Here is a 20,089-nt window from a genome sequence, read left to right as displayed (position 1 = left end):
CTCGCCCAGCGCTTGCGCCGTGCGCCCTCTCAAGGCAGAGCGTCCCGGGGGCAGAACGTGGGGAGGGGCCAGGACGAAGGCGGGGCCAGGACGGGGGCGGGGCCGATGGGGACAGCTGGGCGGGGGCCGGGGCTGTGGGCGTGACCGCGTGTGCGTCCTCAGCCGCAGGTTGCGCCCACTGGAGGCGGGGGCGGGGCTGCCGCCGGTGGGCGGGGCGGCGCTGCTAGGGGCGGGGCCACGCGTCCAGGGGCTCGTCACTCTCACCTGCCCGCCGCGCGGGGCTCGGCCTGGGCTCCGCGGACTCCGCTTGCACCGGACGTGGGCCGGGGCTGCGGGTGGGCACGCTAGAGGACTGAGCCCAGGCCCGCACGGCTGGCCGGGTGGGCACCTGAACTGCAGCTCCGCCAGGCTGCCTGCGGGACTTGAATTCGCGCTGCTGGGCAGTTTCCGAGAAGACAGAGTCTTTCCCAGGAGGGGAGGTAGGGCTGGGGTGCCAGATGCGGGCTGGGTGCGTTCTCACTGCAGAACCGCCGTGAGAGGGCGCAGAGCAGCCTCTGTGCTGGCGGGCCTAGGAATCTGGGGTATGGGGCGGGGATGGTGTGTGCCGTGCTCTGTGGTCTCCTCAAGAACCCTCACCCCAGAGCGAAGGGCCCTGCTCCCCGCCCTTCACTGCACCCCCTTCCTCCCCCAGCACCACCGCCCCTGCCCCTGGAGTGCCCTATGACCTCTCCCCACATGGGGCACTGTCTGTTAGAGGTACTGAGCTCCTGGTGGCTCCAGCCCGAGGGTGGGGGGCTGTATCTGACCACTAAGGACGCCTAGAGCCTTTGTGGTTCCTGGTATGAAGCCCCAGGCCATAATGCAGGGGTGCACAGAAACCCTTCAAAGAGGATTCCCTGCACGGCCCTCCCCGCCCGCACCTACAGGGCCGCTGCCACACCGGGCCACGCCTGGCTGAGGACCTGCTGGTCCCTCTCCTCCTGTATCTGCAAGAGTGCACCTCCCACACTGCTGGGCATTTAGGGGGCCTTAGAAGAGCAGCTGGTGTTTTCCTGGGCAAATATTTGCTCTTTTGGGAAGATTTGAGTGCAAAGGCACATAGGGTATGTTTTTTCTCTTGCCCTGGAGCTGGTGACTTGGATGCAAACTGAAGCCAAAGCAGTTTTTATAGAGAGCCGCAAAACGTCCCACAACCAAACATCACTGTTCCGCAAGCAAGGCAACACCACGGCCGGGACGGGGTGGAGGGGATCGCCCCTCCTGCTGGAGGTGGGGGGGTTCCCATTTGCAGCCACATGGATGGACCTAGAGATTATCATACTGAGTGAAGTAAATCACAGAAAGACAAGTATCATATGATACCATTTATATGTGGAATCTGAAAAATAACACAAAGGAACTTATTTACAAAACAAGCAGACTCAGACATAGAAAACAAACCTAACGATTCCCAAAGGGGAGAGTGAGTCCGGGGAGAGATAAGTTAGGACTTTGGGATTAACAGATACACACCACTGTATATAAAATAGATAAGCAACAAGGAATCACTGTGTAACACAGGGAACAATCTTCAATATCTTGTAATAACCTATAATGGGAAATAATCTGAAAAAAATACATGTAACTGAATTACTTTGCTGCACACCTGAAACTAACACAATATTGTAAATTGACTATAGTTCAATTTAAAAAGAGGGGCTGGGTTCTAGAGCAACAGCCAGAGTGGGACAGAAGAATGAGATCTGGGGTCCCTCTGATGCTCCCGAGTCCTCAATATCTCTAATCCCATCTCGCTCCCCTCCCCCCACCTTCTTTCCTCTCCTTCCCCTGTATCCTCCCCTCACCCCCCTCTCTCTCCCTCTCTGTCTCCTCCCTGTCCCCACACTGTCTCCAGAAAATGCTGATTCTCTAGTCCCCTCCTTGTCAGCTGAGATTCCGTGGGAGGAAGAACTTTCTCTTTCCCCTTTTATTAATTGAATGTGTTTATGTCACTAGAGACAAGCAGAGCCTCATTTGTGCGCTGGGCAACCACCTGTCAGTGTCTCTATTACACTTTATGGCTGAAATTTTTCCCAGCAGGACTCCCTTTAAGCCCGTTTCTGACTTTCCGCTGTGCACCCGCGTTTGGGTGTCCTTACTGGGGTTCAGGTCTCTCCACCCAGCCCCCCATCCTCCCCTCGGGCTCCCTCCTCTGCACTGTACGTCTCACCTCCACCAGCAACAGAGAGACTCCCAGTGGCCTCCAGATGTTTGCTGTTTGCTCAGCATCCCCCTCGCCCTGCGCCTGGTGGCCTAACTCCCTCCCTGCCTGCTTCTATGACCGCAGGGAGGTGCCTGGGGCCCTGGGGACAGAGGTCCCTGTGGGGAAGACAGACACCTGCTCCGCACCACTCCTGGTGGGGAGGGCTCTGCCAGCCCTAGAGTAGCCTCTGCTCAGGCCAGCAAGAGAAGAGGGGTCTCTGGGGGATGCGGGATCCACCGCACCTTGGGGGTCACCAGGCAATGACGGGGCCCTGTCGTCACTGCTCCCAGCCCTCTGTGAGGCCACGGGGGACAAACAGATCCAGGCTGGTCCGGAGACCCTGGGACCTGGCCTCAGCCAATGCTAATTTAAATCATCCTCTGCTAACTGTTCCTGCAGCTCTGGCAGCTCTGAGTGAACATGATGAATTACCATATTTACGACTCTTGGTTGAAATATTTCCCCGAGGAGAAAGTGGCCCTTGCCTGTAGCCAGCATCACAGGCTCCCTCCCAGTAGTCCTGGGATGAACAGGGGCCTGCTGGCTGCACTGAGGCCAGGAAGCTCTCGGCCCTGCCCGTTCCACTCATTTCCCCGAGTTTCGGGGCCTGGACTCCAGCTCTCTTACTGAACACTTAGGGCCTTCCCCACGGTCGTCTCACACCTCCCCCTTCACAGCACAGTTGGAGCCTCAGGGGACGCGGATCCCTGGCCCTGGGTGGGGGCACAGCCCTCCCCGCTGCTGGGGACCTTCACTCAGGAGATCGGGCCTCCCCCAGGAACAGGGTCCCCCTCACTCGGCCCAGACCTGCCCTTGTGCACAGAAGGGGTCCTGGCCTGGCCCTGCGCCGACCCCTGGGTGTCCTGTGGGGCCGGGCGGGGGCTGAGTGGCCCAGCTCCAGGCTGGGATCGGCCCTGGCCCCTCCCCCGGTGCCTGGATAAGTGACATCACTAACTCCAGAGCCGAGCTGAGGGAACCATTTCCTAGAACCCAGCTGGCCTCCCCTCCCCCGGCCAAACAGATGGTCCCCCAGGTCGTCAGGGACCTGTTTACCTGGAGACGGAACGCCCCGCAGGGTTCCGAGCGGCCAGTGGTGACACAAAGGACCCTGGCCTCAGAGGCAGAGAGCTGTGGGGCCCTGGCAGCCATGGGGGGGCCTGCTCCCTGCCCCCTGGGCCCCGTCCCCCCTGATGCTGGAGCGCCTGGGGGGCGCCCTGCTGCTGCTCCGGGAGAGCCTGACCCTGGTGCTTCCCTGGGGGGCCCTGGTGTGCGCGGCAGGGCTGCTGTTCCTAATACACAGATGGTCTTCCTCCCACAGCGGGGAGACCCCAGGCGGGCAGCGCTCTCCCCACGACGGGGACGCCGCACCAGGAGCTGAGCGCGCGGGACCCCAGGCCCAGGCCCGCGGGGCAGGCAGCCCGCCCGGCGGGGCGGCCCGCCCTCCCCTCCTGCACACCCTGCGTGTGGCTTCCCTCGACGCGGGGCGGGAGCAGGTGATGCACTGAGGGCCCCGGAGACCCGGCAGGAAAGGCTGGCGGGAGCCCAGCGCCCCCACCCCCCCAGGGGAGCCGGAAGCCCCCAGCCCCCGAGCACCAGCGCGCCCCAGGGAGCAGCCTGTGTGTCCGAAGAGCTGCTGGCCCAGGACATCGCCACATGGAGGCAGAGAGTCACAGAGAAGGAGGAGGAGAAAGCAAGGCTGCTGGAGGCGATCGCCAGGAGGGAGCGGGCCCTGCAGGACGAAGTCACCCACCTGGAGGCCCTGGCTGCGCACCTGCTGAGCGCCCCCCGCCGTCCCCCCTGCTCTGACCCAGGTCTGAGCCCAGCAACCACCTCACCCCGTCTGCGCGGGTGTCGGGGGAGGGGGGGTCGCGTCCATCCAGCGCTCCCTCGTTCGTCCTGGTGGCGCCTCGAGGCCACAGTGTCTCCTGGGAGTGGAGCGTTGTCCCTCGCCGGGAGCAGTGTTTAAACGTTCATGTTTTCTCTTAAGTACCCACTGTCCCCATTGAAACCCTTAGGAATGTAGCGTATAGTGTTGTATTTGGGTGGAAATTAAATGCTCCCTGTGACCTGAAGCATCCTCTCAGTGTGTCCTGCTAGAGATGTGTGAGACGATGGGAATTCTCTGCACATCAGGCCGCTGTTGACAACGTGGAAGTAACTGCTGGGTATTGACCTGAGCAAATTTTGGTTTGTTTGAAAACCTAAACCAAGAAAACCCCAAAACAAAAAACACCATTAAAAAGGGGAAAAAAAGAAACTGAACTAAAAGAAAAACTTAAGCAAGACGACCTCATTCTAACTACATATTATTTCTATTAGCTTAGTTAATTTCTAGTTTGTCCCAAGTTCATAACAGTTCTGTGCTAAAGTCATAGATTAGAAAAGTTTGAGAGTTTGCAACCACTGTTTCCTGTGTTGTCATTTCTTGTTCACCTCCCTTGTCTTGTTTCAGATGGTGTTTGTCATTTAGCATTTCTAAGTGTGTGCAGTGACAATTAACACGCTTTCTTTTGATGCGAAACACACCCACCCACAAGGCAGATGCTGGACAATGTCAGCTGTTCCACACACCCTGAAAGTGTGAGAGGGTTGCCAATTTCTGGAACTGTTTTACAATAAAGGTGGTTGAAGAGAAGCAATCGTGTGCACATGACTTTATAGAGATACACGCGTCCTGAATCCCACACACAGGAAGGGAGAGGCCCCGAGGCTCAGCCCGGATTCCAGCTAGACCCCCTCCTGCAGGCGGTGCAGGTGGAGACCCCGGGATGAAGGCTGTGTCCTGCGCGGGGGCAGGAGGGACGGGGGGGCCGAGGCTGGGGGTCCAGGGGCTGCAACAGGGCCGCTGTCCCCACCCCCACCCGGGGCCTGGCGGGAGGAGGGGAGTGGGGTCCTCTGAGCCGGGGAGGGGCCTCTCAGGGGTCTGCGTGGAGCCCTGGGTGCTGGCCCAGGGGGGTCATCACAGAGATGGAGGAGGAGAACGGAGGGGCTGTGCTGGGCGGCTGCGGGGTCGGGAAGAGGACTGAGAAGACGCAGAACATTCTGGTGACCCTGCTGCCCTCAGGCACCAAGTAAACCCTGGTGACAGCTCTGCAGGAGAGCCCTGCAGAATCTTTGGGAATAAGAGGGTGACCTCTGGGAAAGCCGCTTCCCTGAGGAGCCGAGCGTGGAGTCAGAGACGTGTATCTGGACTCCACGTGGTTCCTCCCCCCGAATCCTGGGGTCCCACCTCCCAGCTGCTCCCCCAGCAGGGACCCCCTGGGCAGGGGGAGGGGCTGGGGTGCAGGGGGAGGATCCCCGAGTGTGACGCAGTTGCCCCCTGAGCGCAGCCACTCAGACGTTCCCTGTGGGGACGCCAGGTGAACTAGGTTTCCTCCAGCGAGTGCACATCCGTGGGAGGAGCAGACTCGGGGACGCTGGTGCCCACGAGTGTGGTCTGGACACTCCCTGCCGGGCCCTGCGCGGCTCTCCGTCTGTGTCTGCAGCAGACTTGGTGGGCGGGAGGTCAGGGAGGGCTCCCTGGAGGAGGTGGCCCTGCGGAGGGGTAGGAGTTCCCACCAGCGCTCTTCACCCGCTAAGGGGCCCGGGAGGCCCCTGGAGAACTTGCTACAGAGCAGATCCTGACGCCCAGGTTCTCGGCTGGTCTGACTCTCACTGGTCCAGGGGGCGATGCCCAAGCCGGGAACAAGCGGATTCACCAGGGTTCTTAGATGATCACGGGGGGAGGTCAAAGGGGCAGGGACGGGCTGTCTGGGGCTCAGCCCGGGCACAGCCTGGACACGTGAAGGGCCTGGCGGGGCAGATGGAGGACTTGTGAGGCCCACGGTGCCAGGTCTCCTCCCACAAGCTCCCCCTTCCCGGACCAATCTCGCCCTGAGGACACGGCCCATTTCCGAGGAGCAGGATGGGCCAGGGACTGGTGGCCATCCTTGGGGAAGCCAGCCCTGCCGCCCCACCTCCCTCTGAATCCCGTGTCAGCAGATGGTCCGTGTCACCCGCTCACTCTCCCCAGGCCCAGACGTCCCCTCCTGACCCTTCCTTGTTTATTCCTGATAACTAAACATTTTCAAACTAATAAAAGCAGAGATTTGTGGGGTCCAGGAGGGAAACCCACTTCCCCTAAACACCTCTCTTTTTATAGGAGTATGTCTGAAATCTCAAGTTTTGAATTGAAATTTTTGGAGCTTGTTTCCTTTAAAACATATCTAAGGTGTGAGGATGGCAAATAATGAGGCTGGTAAGTGTGTTTAGATAATTTTCTCGTTCATGTTTGTGAGTACAGACTTTTAAACCTGATGATGTATGTGAATTATAAAAAGGAATTACTCATAATCCCACAACTAATCAATATCGAGATTTTGCTTAAGAGCTTTTGTTTCCTTGATTCTTTCCTTCCTTTTCTCGCTCCCTCTCATTTAAATAATGCAAAATTTGGTTTCAGTGCCCAGACGTTTTTGATCTCTTCAATTTACCAGTATGTGTTCGGCATCTTACCGTCTGGACGCCAATTCTCTGCCAAGAAAAATTTTAATGACTGCATAGTATTTCACTGTGTCATTTACACCATTTATTACCAAATTTTCACTGTCGTAAATAACTCCTAGATGAATATCTTTAAACATGTATCTCTGTTGACATGTTCACTTCTTTTCTTGGAATGTTTTCCTGCAAGTGAAATTGACAATATGTACATTTTGACATTTAAAAAAAATCCCACTTTATTGAGGTGTAAATGATATACAAAAAGGTATATATATTTAAGGTATATAATTTTGGTTAACACTGCCAAGGTACCTTCCCCAATGACTGCCTTACCGGACAGTGGGTGCGGGGTGGGATGAGGAAGGGAGGGGCGGGCTCCTGAGACTTGCAGGGTGACGGGACAGGGGTCTGAGCTTGCTCCCAGGGTGGCACTGCCGGTGAGGGCGCCTCAGAGCTGGATCTGGGACAGAGAAGCCCACACTGGCTCCATCCCGTTTCCTCCCTCAACTTCCCTTAACCCCTTCCTTCCCCTCCACAGCCTGGGTCTTGGCAAAGGGGTAAGAGTGGGGTCTCAGATTCCCTCCCCACTCCCCACCCTGTCTGACTTCCTTGGCTGGCAAACTAAGAGATCTTTTTCCAAATCCCGCATTGCGGGGAACCACTGCCACCTGCCGTCTGCAGGGCTGTGAAGGTTGACATGCTCGCCAAACCCCAGCCTGTCCCAGTGCCTGACCCCGCGCTTCCCCGGGGCGGGGGCCGCAGGCCCAGCGGTGCAGGGCTGAGCTACACTGTGTTCACCATCTAATTCGGAGGATCAGGCCTTTGGGAAAGAGAAGGAGGTCCCATTGAGAACAAGGAGGGAAGCCAGCGAGGATGTGGGCTGAACAGAAAGATGACAGCTGGAGAGGAGAAGCTCCTATTCAATAGGAAGTGGCCGCAGGATCTGGGTTCAGGGGAGACAGGTAGCTGGCGAAGCCGTGGAAGCTCTGGGAACAGGCCTCTGAGGCCCCAGGTCCTGTCCTGACACCTGCTCTGGGCTCAGCCAAGCCCAGGCCCTGGATCCCGCCACGTGGAAATAGTTCTGGGCTGTGGCCCGTCTGCCCGCCGGGGAGCCATCCAGACTGTGAAACACATCATTCATGCTGCCTTCTCCTCGGAAAGGGACCTGCAGGGGACACCTGCAGTTACTGCCCCGCTTGTTCCTGGCCACGACTGTCAGGGTGTCCTGGCTCCCTTGTGTAACTGGAGGGACTGAAGCCCAGAGCAGGCTGGCGACTTGGCGGAGGTGACCCCTGAACGGTGGCCCCGCCGTCCACCACCTGCCTCCAGCCGGGGCCTGGCCTGAGGCCCAGACAGGGGGAGGCGTGGGTCAGCAAGAGGGCCTGTCCTGCTGTCTGTCCTCAGCCCCGCCCTCACGGGGGGGGGGGGTCACAGCATCCATGCACCAGGCGGGTCCTCTCCGGTCCCGAGCTGTTTTGAGTTCCTGTTTCTTAATAATGTGCGGCAGCGCCCTGCGGACTCTTTGGACCAAGGAAGGACTGGGTGTTGTCCAGGGCCTGTCTGCCCATCAGCCAGGAGCCCCTGTCCCAGCTCGAGATGGCCAAGGCCCTCCCCTGCACCCACACTCATGCCCCCAGCCTGGGCTTCTGGGGTCTCTCCCGTCCCCCGGCCCCTCCTGCACAGAAGAGATGACATCTCCTCAGTGGCTGCCGGGAGGTCGGCTGATGCGAGGAGTTGTGAATGGCTGTGCGGGCACGTCTGTCGGCCCAGCCGCAGCCCTGGACGGCCAAGGGCTTTGCTTCTTGCCAGGCATACAGTAACCCCTTAAACAGTCATCACTCGGGCTGATTCTTTGCTCTTGAGGGACCTCCTGGTGACCGCCCCCTGCTTATGGGAATCCCTTCCCGCTTCATCTCAGGTCCCCTTCCCCGTGTCCTTTTCATGTTTCCCCCAGTTAGCAAACCCCCCAGGCCCACCCCCTCGGTGGGGGCACTGGGGCTCTGTGGGCCTTTGTGTCCATTCCTCAGGGTCCTGCTGCCCAGGGACAGGGAGCCCCAGCGTGTCAGCCGCAGCTCCACCCCTGGGCACGTCCACCCATCTGCCCTCCCAAGCGATGCCAGTTTACTGGACCCCAGTACAGCACGGCCGATGGAAGCCCATGGACATCACACTCTTGTTCTGAGGGCAGGAGGGGCCCTGGGAGCCGGGCCCCGGGCCGGCCACCTGTCGCCAGTGGGCGACGTCCTGTCACAGCGCCAGCCCGCGGCAGCAGTGGGAGCCTGGAGCCGCCTGGGGACATCTGGCTGCGTCCCAGCCCCACTGTGTCTTGTCACCCACATCTGAGCCGCATCCCCGTGTCTCTGCCCCAGCCCGTCCCCCTTCCCACGTCCCTCGCTGCCCCTCAGAGCAGAAATCTCTTCCCCCAGCTGCTTACACCAGGGCCGGCCTCTGCGGCCAGCGCCGTCTCCGCCCCCGGGCAGCGGGGGCACCGTGTCCCCTTAGTGGCTTCTGTGCCCCAACAGGCGGCGCAAAGCCAGACGCGGGGGAGGGACGGCGCGGCCCCGCCTGCCAGCGGGGCTCCCAGGCCGCACCTGCTGGTGCTGAGGCCCGAGGCCGTCCGTTCAGCTGGGCAGGCGCTCTGCGCTGGGGATTTAAGGTGAGTGAGGGTGTCCTGTGCTGCCGCCCTGGTGAGGCCACCAAGTGCCTCCCCCGCCTCCGTCTATGCTGGGGAAGGTCTGGGGGCTGCGGTCACGGGAGGTGCGTGGATCACAGCGTAGCTCCACTGCTGATCATCCATGAACCCTGAGAGGCGGCTCAGCCCCCGGCTCCCCAGCGTGAGCCCTGCTGTGTCCCAGAGCCGCTGTCTGTGTCCATTCTGTTCCAGACGGTTTTCAAACACGCCTGCACGGTCTCACACGCGCCTCCCATCCAGGGCTGGGGTTTCCGTCGCAGGTCAGACGGCTGTAACTACACAACACAGACCGGGGGCTCAGCAGCGCTCACGGTCGCAGCTCTGGAGGCTGGAAGTCTGCGATCGAGGTGCCCGTGTGCTCGGGTCCTGCTGAGCGTCCTCTTCCTTGGCTTGCGGGTGCCACCGCCTTGCTGTGTGTTCACATGACAGAGCCAGAGAGAGGGGGGACCAGCTGTCTGGCATCTCATAAGGGCCCTAATCCCACCATGAGGGCCCCACCCTCGTGACCTCGTTTAAACGTAATTATCCCCCAAAGGCCTCATCTCCTAACATCCTCACGTTGGGAATCAGGGTGTCAACATATGGGTTTTGGGGGGGACCCAACTCAGCCCCCGGCACCTTTGTCTTAGGCCTGTGGGGCTGCCTTGCTGATAAAATGTGGGGGTGCATGACCTCCACAGCTGGCTCAGAAAAGGAGCCACGGCTTCTGATGGTTCCTCTTGCCACGCTCACTTCTGGCACACAGCCACCGTGCTCTGAGGACGCCCAGGCCACGTGGGACGTCCGCACGGAGACGCTCCAGCTGCCGCCCCACACGAGGTCCAGCTCGTGGCCCGTGTGAGGGGCAGTTTAGAGGGGTCTCCAGCCCCAGCCCCCGTCTGACTGTGACCACGTGACAGAGTCCCAGGGAGCACCGCCTGGCGGAGTCCTGTCAACCCCGGGAACCCGGAGGGCTGGTTCCTGTGACAGTCTTTTCGTGGTAGTTCCCTGCCCTCTTCTCTCCTGTCTCAAAATCACTCGTCTAGTTCCTGTCTTCATAGACTTGACAATTCTGGGCAGTTCGTACATCACATGATGCAGAGGAGGAGGGGGAACTTCCCATGCCATTGTCTGCTAAGGAGGTCAGCTAGTTAACCGGCAAGCCAGCTCTTTCTGCATGAACAGGAAGGCTGTCCTGGCGAAGTCCTGCTTGCATTAAGAAAGGCCTGTTTCTTTGCATGGAGAAGAGATAAAGAAAAATTATCAAGGTGGAGGCATAGCATCCAAGGAGAAGAGGTATCATGTAATACTTGTTAGTGAAAAACAGTGTATTTTTTCCTGGGAAGAGCGCATCTCTGCCCCTGCTCTGTGTACCAGGTAGACCAGACACCCAGTAGTAAGTCCCATTTCACTGTCATTACCTGCAACCCACTCCCCTTGCCCGGCGGAAGATTTATGGAAATTTCAGAGGGTGTCTCCTGTGTTCATGGAGCAGTCTGCTCCTCCAGGGCCGTGTCCGCTTCTCAGGGCCCCGGGCCGCCTCTGCCGCCCCACAGGCTGTGCCTGGCCTGCGGTGAGGGCGGGGAGGTGCACGGTTCTCCGTGAAGCCCCTTCTTCCTTCAGCATGACCGCATTCTCTTTAAGGGTGCCCGTCAGGGTTGAGCCGGGGATGAGCCCCCTCCCTGCATTGTTTTTGGAATTCCACCAAGTCTGCAGACAGCTGAGGTTTTGTTCCTGGGCAGGTGTTTGCGCCTTGCCCTCAAAAGGTAATGGAAGACAAATTCCTTACAAACTGACTGCCTGAGTGACCCCAGACCTTGGAGACGGCTGAGCCCCAGCAGGGATCTCCTGTCCGAGTCACCCTTTCTGTCCCTTACGTTTGGGGGCACTCCAGATGAGCTGGTGCTGGGAGCCTTCTGCTGGTGGTGTGGCCTTTGTTCAGAGGTGGTTCGGGAAGGACAGTAGAGGCGGGCCGCCCCACAGACACACACTCAGGCAGGACACATCGGAGATGGTGACTGCACCACGGCCACTGCCGTCGGACTCCCAGGAGACGGCCAGTTACCATGGATTCATAGTGCCATGCTGCAGGTTTGGGTCCTCATTCCTCCTTAGGGCCTGGACTCGTGTTCCTCGGGGGGCTGGGAGTTTGGGGGGTGGCCTGCCTGAGAGGTGGGGAGCCCTGGGGAGCCCTGCAGAGCTGTGACTTCACTGATGTCTCCTGCTCCTTTTAAAAAATTTTGTATTTATTTAAAACCTTTAATAATTATTGTATTATTTAATTCTTTTATTTTGTCTGTGGGAGGGAGTAATTAGGTTTACTTATTTTTAGGGGCGGTACTGGGGATTGAACTCAGGGCCTTGTGCCTGCTAAGCACATGCTCTGACACTGAGCTACACCCTTGCCCCTCTCTTGCTCCTTGTCAGTCTTTCCTGTGATCTAACCAACTTCTGGGATTGTTTTTGCCATCTCACCTATGTGTTAGCCTAGCACAACTTAAATCCTCTCACTGATTCCCCTAGAGATCTAGAAATCAAATGAGACCTCATGATGGATTTTGATCCCGTGTTGAAAGTGAGTACGGAATGGTATGAAGTTACACATTTTGACTCAAAGACTTTCAAAGAACATGGCCGATGGAACAGCTTGCTGAAGGCAGTAGTTCTCAAATTTGGGGTCTCAGAACCACATTACATTCTTAATAATTACTGAGGACCCAAGAGAAATTTTGTCTGGGCCATATCTATCAATATGTACCAAATTAGAAATTAAAATGAAAAAATTTGAAATACTTACTATCAACATATTAACATAAATTATATGTTCTAGATAAACATACTTTTATGAAGAATGACTATTTTCAAAACCAAAATAATCTGCATAAGGAAGGGCCATTTGAAAATATGGGTTGTCTTTCAAGCACGTTTCACGGCTATCCGCCAGATTTAAAAAAAAAATGAGAAAACCTGTCTTAACCTCGCACCAGCTGTGGACATAACGCTGCCTGCCATTCAGTAACCAGCCGTTCGTGCCCACCACCAAGCCCTCAGCCACTGCACTGCAGCCGCCCCCAGCCGTGCGCCCTGAGGGGGATTCATGCAGAAATACCGGACACTGGCCTTGGGTAGCGAAGATGCAGATCAAAGGATAATGTGGAGGGGCATCTTCACTACACAGAAAGGCCACAAAAATGATCAACTTGCACGTCTCGGGGCTCTGTATGTGTGATTAGCATAATGTTTTGATATTCAACTACACTTTTTTGTTTTTGTTTTTTTCCAGCAAAAGCACCTGATTATCCTGACTCCTCCCTTACCTCTTTGAAACAGTTTCTCAGAGCAATCTGAGAGGCTGCCATCCCAGGCTGTAGTCCTCAGGAAGGCCGTCAATAAAACATAATTCTCCTTTCAGGTCGTGCATTTTTTTTTTTCAGTCAACAAGGGGTAGAGAGAGATCAAAGGTCACCAGGCTGAACGTAGCAAAGCCTGCAGTGGGGGTTTCTGCCACACCTCCATGTGTGTAACGATCTAAATAACAGGCTTTGGGGAAAATGTGCTGTGTGTTATTTCGTCTGGTAAAGTCCCTGAGATGGGAGTGGGATGGCTCCTAAGTGCAATAGGAAAGAACAGTTCTGACTCGTGTTGGATCTATGTTTTTTTTCAACTTTAACCTTTGTATTCCATTGCTTTTGCTGCAAGTTAACAATGCTGCTTGCAGCCTGAAATGTACAGTGCAGCCCATTCTCAAGGCTCCTACCATTAAAGGTATAATGCTTTTCCATTCACAGAGATACAAAGTTGCAGAACAGACAATAACATTTGTCCTGTTGGAGGTCTACAGGAACATCATGACCTGAGCGAGGTGGACAGCTTCAAGAACAAAGGATTCCAACCCCAAGAAGTTTGCAACAAACACCTCCCCTATCCCTCTTTTGATGTAAAAGAAGCCTGAATTCTAACTCTGGTACAATGGTTCTTTTGGCCACTAGTCCACCGTCTTCTCAAGTGAGCTGGCTTTCTGAACAAAGGCATGAGTCGTTGCCCCAGCAACTTGACCCTGGATTTACTGGGGTGTCACGCAGCCAGGAGTACAAGCCTGGGCTCAGTAACATAAGACAGGTGAGGATCGGTGTTTAGGGGGCTGAATTTCTCACATGGTAAAGGCATCGGAATTCAGGAGCAGTTAGGAAATGTCCTTCACTAAGGGTGGCAGAGAGATGGACCCGAGGACAAAGGACTGAGGCAGGAAAGTGGAGCGGGCCCTCAGCACATCGTGTGGTATCAGTTCTGTTTCCTTGAGCGCTGAGGATACTTACGCTGAGTCACCCCTTCGCAACGATTTTCTCCTGCAGTGGAGTTTCCCATGGTCCTCCTGCAGGTAGGGGTTCACACGCGCATCCTTGCACGGCTGGGGGCGACAACAGGACAGGAGGAGGGAGCCTTTCCCGTGCTCGGTGCTGTGCCCCATCAGGCCACTTCTGTCACATTCACGGACACCTTGCTGGATTCCAGGGAAGTGTCCGAATCACGCTATACTCTGCATACCTTGCATACCTTCCTCACCCACGTACTTGGAATCCCTGGGACAGAAACTATCATTTGTCACCACTTCATACCATATGGCATTCGGCATTTAAATGGAATCAATGTTTAAATGGGAGGGAAAAAACCCTGGAATAAGGTATTTCCCTTGAGGAGGAAAAATCATGAGCTATTTGGTTCCAAGTGACTTAAAAATGACAGGAACAGAAAGAACCAATAAAGGCTGCTAACCATGTTGTGATTATATAAACACAGACTCAGTGGCTTATGTCCTTTTATTACACACGTTATGCTCCTGCGCAATTAATGTTGGCGGAACTTCGGGGTCAATGAAATATGTAGGTGATTCAGTCTGTTTTCATATTCTCCGCTGTTACCAAAAACACCCATTTAATGAAAATGAAGGGACTGAGAAGAAACACTGCAAAAGGGAGAACGCGGCGGTGGCTCCTCCCCCGCCCCCTCCCCCGGCGGAGGCCTGGGACCCGCCCTCCCCGGAGACGCCGTCCTCGCGGCGCCGCCGGCGGCCGGAGCAGCGTCCGCGGAGGGGACCCGCCAGCGCGGCGCGCCGGGGCGCCGAGCCCGCCGCAGCCGCCCTCCCCGGGGGCCGGGCCCGCCGAGCCCGCCGAGCCGGGCCGGGGCGGGGCGCCCGCCGCAGCCACGCGTGCCCGCCCCCGGCGCCGCCCGCCCGGGGCTCACCCGCCGCCCGCCCGCGCGCGCGCCCCCCGGGGGAAGCTGGTCCCCGCTCGCTCGCCGTAGCGCGCGGCCCCGCGGAGGGCAGGGCGCGCGGCCGCCATGGGCGAAACCATGTCCCGGAGGCTCAAGCTGCCGCTGGGCGGGGACGCGGACATGGAGGAGCGGGCGTTCCCCAACCCCTTCCCGGACTACGAGGCCGCCGCCGGGCCGGCCGAGGAGCCGCCGTGCGCTCGCCCCGCGCTGCCCCCCGACGAGCTGGGCCTCCCTTTCCACAGCGACGGGAAGGTGAGTCGGCGGGCGGCGGGCGGCGGGCGGCGGGCGGCGGGCGGCCGGGCGGCGGCGGGGGCGGGGGGCGCCGGCGGTGGTAGCGTCCACCCGCCGCCCCCCTCTCCGCGCTGACGTCACCGCTCGCGCTCACGTCACCCACGCGCGCCGCTCACGTCACCCGTCCGCGCCGCGCTGCGCCCGGGGTGCGGCCTGGGCCCCCCGGCGGGGGCTCCGGGGACCGGGCGCCTCTGCGCGCCTTTCGCCGCCGCGGAGCTGCGGTCCTTCCCAGGCGACGGGGCCCTGGGAGGCTGTGGCCGTGTGTCTTGTCGCCGCTTTCCTCCCGGTGGGCGCGTCCTGGCGCCTCGGGCCTGGGCGCTCGGGAGTGCGGGCCGGGCGCCGGGGTCGCTGACGCGCGGCTGCTTTACCGCCGCCGGCCGCCGTCCTGCCGCCTGGCCCCGGGCCCCCGGGCTGGGAATCCGCGGCACGGGAACAGCGCACGGGACGCATTGTTCCTGCGCAGTCGGGTCGCCCTGACGGCTCCGATCCCTGCGCCCCGGGGTCGGACGCGGGGCGTCGGAATGAACGTTCCCGTGGCGGGGGGAAAGCGGGCGGGAGGGAACCCGTGGGTGTGCTGGTGCACAGCTGCCTTCGTGCTGGGTGGAAACGTTTCCTGGCGAGGTTTCCGTCTTCCCACTGCTCTCCGTTCCCACTCTCCCTTTACCTCCCCGGCTCCCCCACGTACTTTGTCCTTGGAAACGTGTAAGTTCGCCCGAATTTAGAAGGAAATTTTGGAAGAGCTGTTGTTCCGAATATGGAATCTTATAGGCAAGTGACTTCTTGGAACATCTCTTTTCTTGTATGTGATTAATAAGTGGAGAACAGTCCCCAGCTCACAGGGATGTCGGTAACTGAATTAGGTAAAGTCTGTAAATGGCTCGACAAACTGCATTATGTAGTATCTAGTAGGCCCCCAATAAATGCATCTTTTCTTTCCCCTTGGAAAGTCAGTGCTTACGGTTTAGAATTCAACATTGTCAATATTGGTTTTCCCGATTTTCTTCTGTTTTCACGTACCTTTCGGTTACGTTTGTGTCTTTGTTCAAATTCTTTACAGTCAGTATTTTTAAACCCGTCATTCATACTGTCAGTCACTGTCCCAATACTATCCTGAGAGTAAGGAGGTTACTGCAGTGTTCAGTTAAAAATGAGTGAGAGGAACTCCTGACCACTATTTCAGTCTCCCCGAGAACAGTAAAGAGGTGGGAACAGTTGAGTTTCATTTTCTGCCTCACGGAAGATAAACACTTGTTCTGAATTTACATATTTTTCTTTTTACCCTTTATATCTGGTAAATGTGGCTTTGATCTCAACCATATACCAAAGTGGCTTAGGTAAAAGAAAATTGAACCACAAGTGAGTAATGGGGTTGTGATGGCTCCATGCAGTTAAACAATTAAAATGAGTCAGGTGGGGACCCTTGCCAGTGGTTGTGATTATGTGCTAAAGGAAATGTTCTTTTGTTTTTTACTTTTCTTCCATATTCTTGAACTTGAAAATGAGAGCCCATTAAAGGGAGAGAGGGACTTCTGATTTTAAAAGATGGCAAGAATACTTTTTAGGTTTCGGAAAATTGTAAGATAAAATGAATATGAATTAAGTTCCACTGTCTTCTGTATAGATGATGATTGGCAGAGTATTACATTTTTAATTCTTAAAATAGTAAGAACGTCATAAAGATAGTTGTTACCAAGTATGCATTTGTTTTGATAAACATGAAGTTTCATGAAAATGAGGGTGTTAATAGGCTGAATTGTGTCTCCCAAAAGGATGACGTTCTAACCACCTGAACTTCAGAATGTGACCTTATTTTGGAATAAAGTTATGTTAAGTGTAGTTAGTTAATTTCATACTGGCGTAGGGTGGGCTGTTAATCCGATACGGCACAGGAAGAAGGGAGAAGGCTATGAAATGATGGAGGCAGAGGTTGGAGCGGTGCATCTGCAAGCCAGGGAACACCGGAAGCTAGAACAGGGAGGAATTCTAGCCAGAGTCTCAGGGAGCATAGCATGGCCCTGCCAGCGCCTTGATTTTGGGCTTACAGGATCCAGAACTGAGAGACTATATTTGTGTTATTTTTAAGCCACCCAGTTTGTTTCAGCACCCCTAGGAAACCAATTCAGAGGGTAATTTGTAAAGTAGGCATTGAATAATTTTACCAATGATGATGTGAGAAAAGGCTACGTAAACTCCCAACCTGATAACTTTATTACTCAGTATTGAAGTCATTTATTGGTTTCATTTAGGTTTTGGTGAGTATGTGTGGTGTAAACAATGAATGCAATTCACCTCCAATTCTAAAACCAGCTCAAGTCTACTTCACTGAGTTAAGTTTCCATAAGTAAGCTTCCGTAACATTTTGACAACATTGGTCCAAGTATTATGAAAAGCAATGAACCAGTGAAACAGGGCTTTTTTTTTTTTTTAATTATGAAAGGTATCTAAAGTTGGCACTGTTGGCCATTTCTTCCCTTCTTTTTACTTGTTTCTGTCGTGGCCGTGGACTTCAGGATCTGAATCCTGGTTAGTCTACACCAGCGTTTCTCAGAGTGTGCTTCTCTGATCAGCAGCATCAGCTCCCTTTGCTTTATCATCAGGAGATAGGAAACCACACAGGGATTTGACAGGGAAGGTTTAATATAAAGAATTACTCTAGCCATAGTGATTGGATGAATGAGCGATTGCCTGTAAGAAGTAAGGAGAACTCTGGAGACCACAGGAGTGGCCGACGTGAGGAGCAGCCCCACTCCTGGGGCTAAGAGGGCACTTGGGGAGAAGCCCCTGTTACTAGCCGTGTATTGCTGTGTAGTAAATGGTTCCCCAGCTTAGTGATTTAATAAACACTTACAATCTCACATAGTTTCTCAGGATCAGGAATCCAGCTGCTGTAGCTCGAGGCCCAGTTGGCTGTGACTGGTTGTCCTCAGGTTTTGATTTTGTAACCTTGGGGAATTTACAGGTTTGGGTTTAGGTGTGCGTGGGTAGGTTGGAAAGGCCTTAGAGCCACCTTAGCTAAGTGGCCTCCTTGTTTTGATTAACTTCACAGTATTCATGAATGAGAGGGTGCCCTCAAATTGGGTGTAAGTGCCACCTTCAGTCCCCACCGGAGTTCAGTTGCCCTTGTCTCCTTGTGAAACTCAGGCTGTGTTGTCAGGTCCGTGGGAGAGCTGCTTTTGCCGTTGATCTCGTTCGCTTGGTTCTGTTTCTCCAAGAGCAGTGAGACCCCTTGCTGTGCTGTTGGTGGCCGTGAATATGCCTTTAAGACCCTTGAGAGGACACGGACCACCAGGGAGACCATGATGACGACAGTTAGGAAGAAAATTACCAAGAGGTGAGGAACAGTCCTTAGCCAGGGCCCCACCCTCGTGAACCAGACCGGCTGGTGTCAAATAAATCGAAGAATGTGCCTGCAGGCTCATCGCCCTGAGTGGCTTGCTTGCTGGTTTCCTGTATTTGCTAATGTGGCAGAGGTGTAGATCCGGGTGTAGCCCGAGGCATTGCTGGGGCGCACGCGCCTTGTTCAGCCAGCCCGAGATCCGATGCAGGTCTGTTACCCAGAACCACCTTAGCAAGAAAGCCCGGGGACTGTTGTGCTGCTGTGGCCTTAGCAGTAGATTTAGTGACGGTTCCCAGAGCTGGGGAGCAGCGTCTCCTGGTGCGTTCACGGAAAAGGCAGGCAGCGAAAAGGCAAAAGGGGTAACGGTTTCTGTATCGGAGATGAAGTCCTTGTTCTGGGATCTGGCGAGACGTCGTCTGCTTCCGGGAGGAGCCTCCCGGCTCAGGTTTCATTTGAGATCTCCAGCTGGTGTGCAGTTCCGAGAGTCTGGAGGACCCTCTTTAACTGAGGGATGTGGACCCAAGGGTCAAGGCCCTGGAGTTTGGCTGCCATCTGGGTTGTGACAAGGACTTGATACGGTCCCTTCAGGGAGGTTCAAGGGCAGCTTTGTTCTTACGATTTCAAATCAGAAAGTAGGAGAAAATTCAGAATGTTAGTTTGGCGAAACATAGCCAGGTGTTTGAAGAAGTGAGAATTCAGGCTCCAGTCCAGTTTACAGGTGGAGAACAATCCTGAAAGACGGTGAACAGGACTAGAATCTGATATGCACAAGGCTCTGCTGTAATTTTCTACTGAAACACAGTTTTTTTTCCCTCTACAGTCCTCATTTCTACTGCAGATAATCGAAGTAAGGCTAATTTGTTTGCAAATTAGTTAATTAGAGTTAAGTGGAAAACTTAACTCTAACTGAACTCTGCATGGGTGGGTCTTCTATTCTGAGATTCTTTTTATCTGGGGAGTCAGCCAACCAGGGATTGTGTATTACTGTAGTATTTACTACTGAAAAAGGTCCACGTACAAATGGACCCTCACAATTCATACCCGTGTTATTCAAGGATCATCTGTATGGAAAAAGTGTGGAAGCGCAGTAAGGGTGTGATTGATTGCCCGTAGCTTAAAGCTGAGCTGTCGGTCTGTGATCGGTTGTCCTTAGTGTTTCAATTTCCTAACCCTGAGGCTTCCACAGGCCTAGATTTTGGTTTGCTTACGTGGGCTGCCAGGACGTGAGAGCCACCTCCGTCCAGTGGCCTCTGTGAATGAATCTGACGGTGGTGGTGGGGGCTTTGCCAGAGCAGAGACAGGGTGCAGCTTGAAGGGGATGGCAAGGAGTGAGATATGCCGGGGCGAGGGGGGTGCGTGAATGACACTGGGCGGGCATGAGGCAGGAAAAGTGGACTGGAGCCAATTCTGAAGGACTTGATGGGACCTAAGGATTGTAAACCTTTTCCACACAAAAGTGAAGATTAAGAAAATTTCCGCTTGGGATCTGTAATTTGGCATAATCTCGGCTGTTGGAAATGCTCCATTTTATCATTCTTCACCTGATTTTCTGTATTTCTGTTTCAAAGTTTTTGCACTTCAGAATTTATTTAATGTCATAATACGTCATGGAAACATAAGGAAATATTGCACTTTTCAATAGCCCAGAGAAATACAATTTTTCCTGCATTCAAAATGAGCTAAAGTGGGGCTGAGGGAGGGACTACAGTGCAGCCTTCGTCCTCAGAGTGAGATTTGGGGACCGAACACTTCAGCCTTCCCTGAAAGCTTGTTGGAAGATGCAGGCAGCTTCCAC

The 20,089-nt window shown here is 55.4% G+C and overlaps 1 protein-coding gene and 1 non-coding gene across 4 annotated transcripts in view; both read left to right on the top strand.

Annotated features, from left to right (window-relative positions):
* The first annotated feature begins 233 nt into the window (after window positions 1-233).
* LOC105106710 (uncharacterized) lies at window positions 234-4,877 on the top strand. The gene is made up of 2 exons (XR_010379107.1): window positions 234-479; window positions 3,561-4,877. It is a non-coding gene; the product is annotated as an uncharacterized LOC105106710 (transcript).
* Window positions 4,878-14,709: 9,832 nt separating this feature from the next.
* Window positions 14,710-20,089, top strand: part of LANCL2 (LanC like glutathione S-transferase 2) — a 57,432-nt gene continuing 52,052 nt past the window's right edge. For 2 of the 3 annotated variants that reach the window (XM_064482321.1, XM_064482320.1), the window contains exon 1: window positions 15,496-15,725. Coding sequence is in view for 1 of the 3 variants with exons in the window: in XM_031445014.2 (XP_031300874.2) it covers window positions 14,733-14,918 (186 nt within the window). In the remaining 2 variants the exon portion in view is untranslated. Of the gene's footprint in view, window positions 14,919-15,495; window positions 15,726-20,089 lie in introns of those variants that run through there. The other variant, XM_031445014.2, reaches the window with a different exon arrangement.

This window comes from Camelus dromedarius, chromosome 35 (assembly GCF_036321535.1).
Source record: "Camelus dromedarius isolate mCamDro1 chromosome 35, mCamDro1.pat, whole genome shotgun sequence".
In the NCBI taxonomy this organism is placed as follows: Eukaryota; Metazoa; Chordata; class Mammalia; order Artiodactyla; family Camelidae; genus Camelus; species Camelus dromedarius.
Note: the sequence above shows the minus strand (reverse complement) of the source record. Positions and strands in the feature narration are given on the sequence as shown.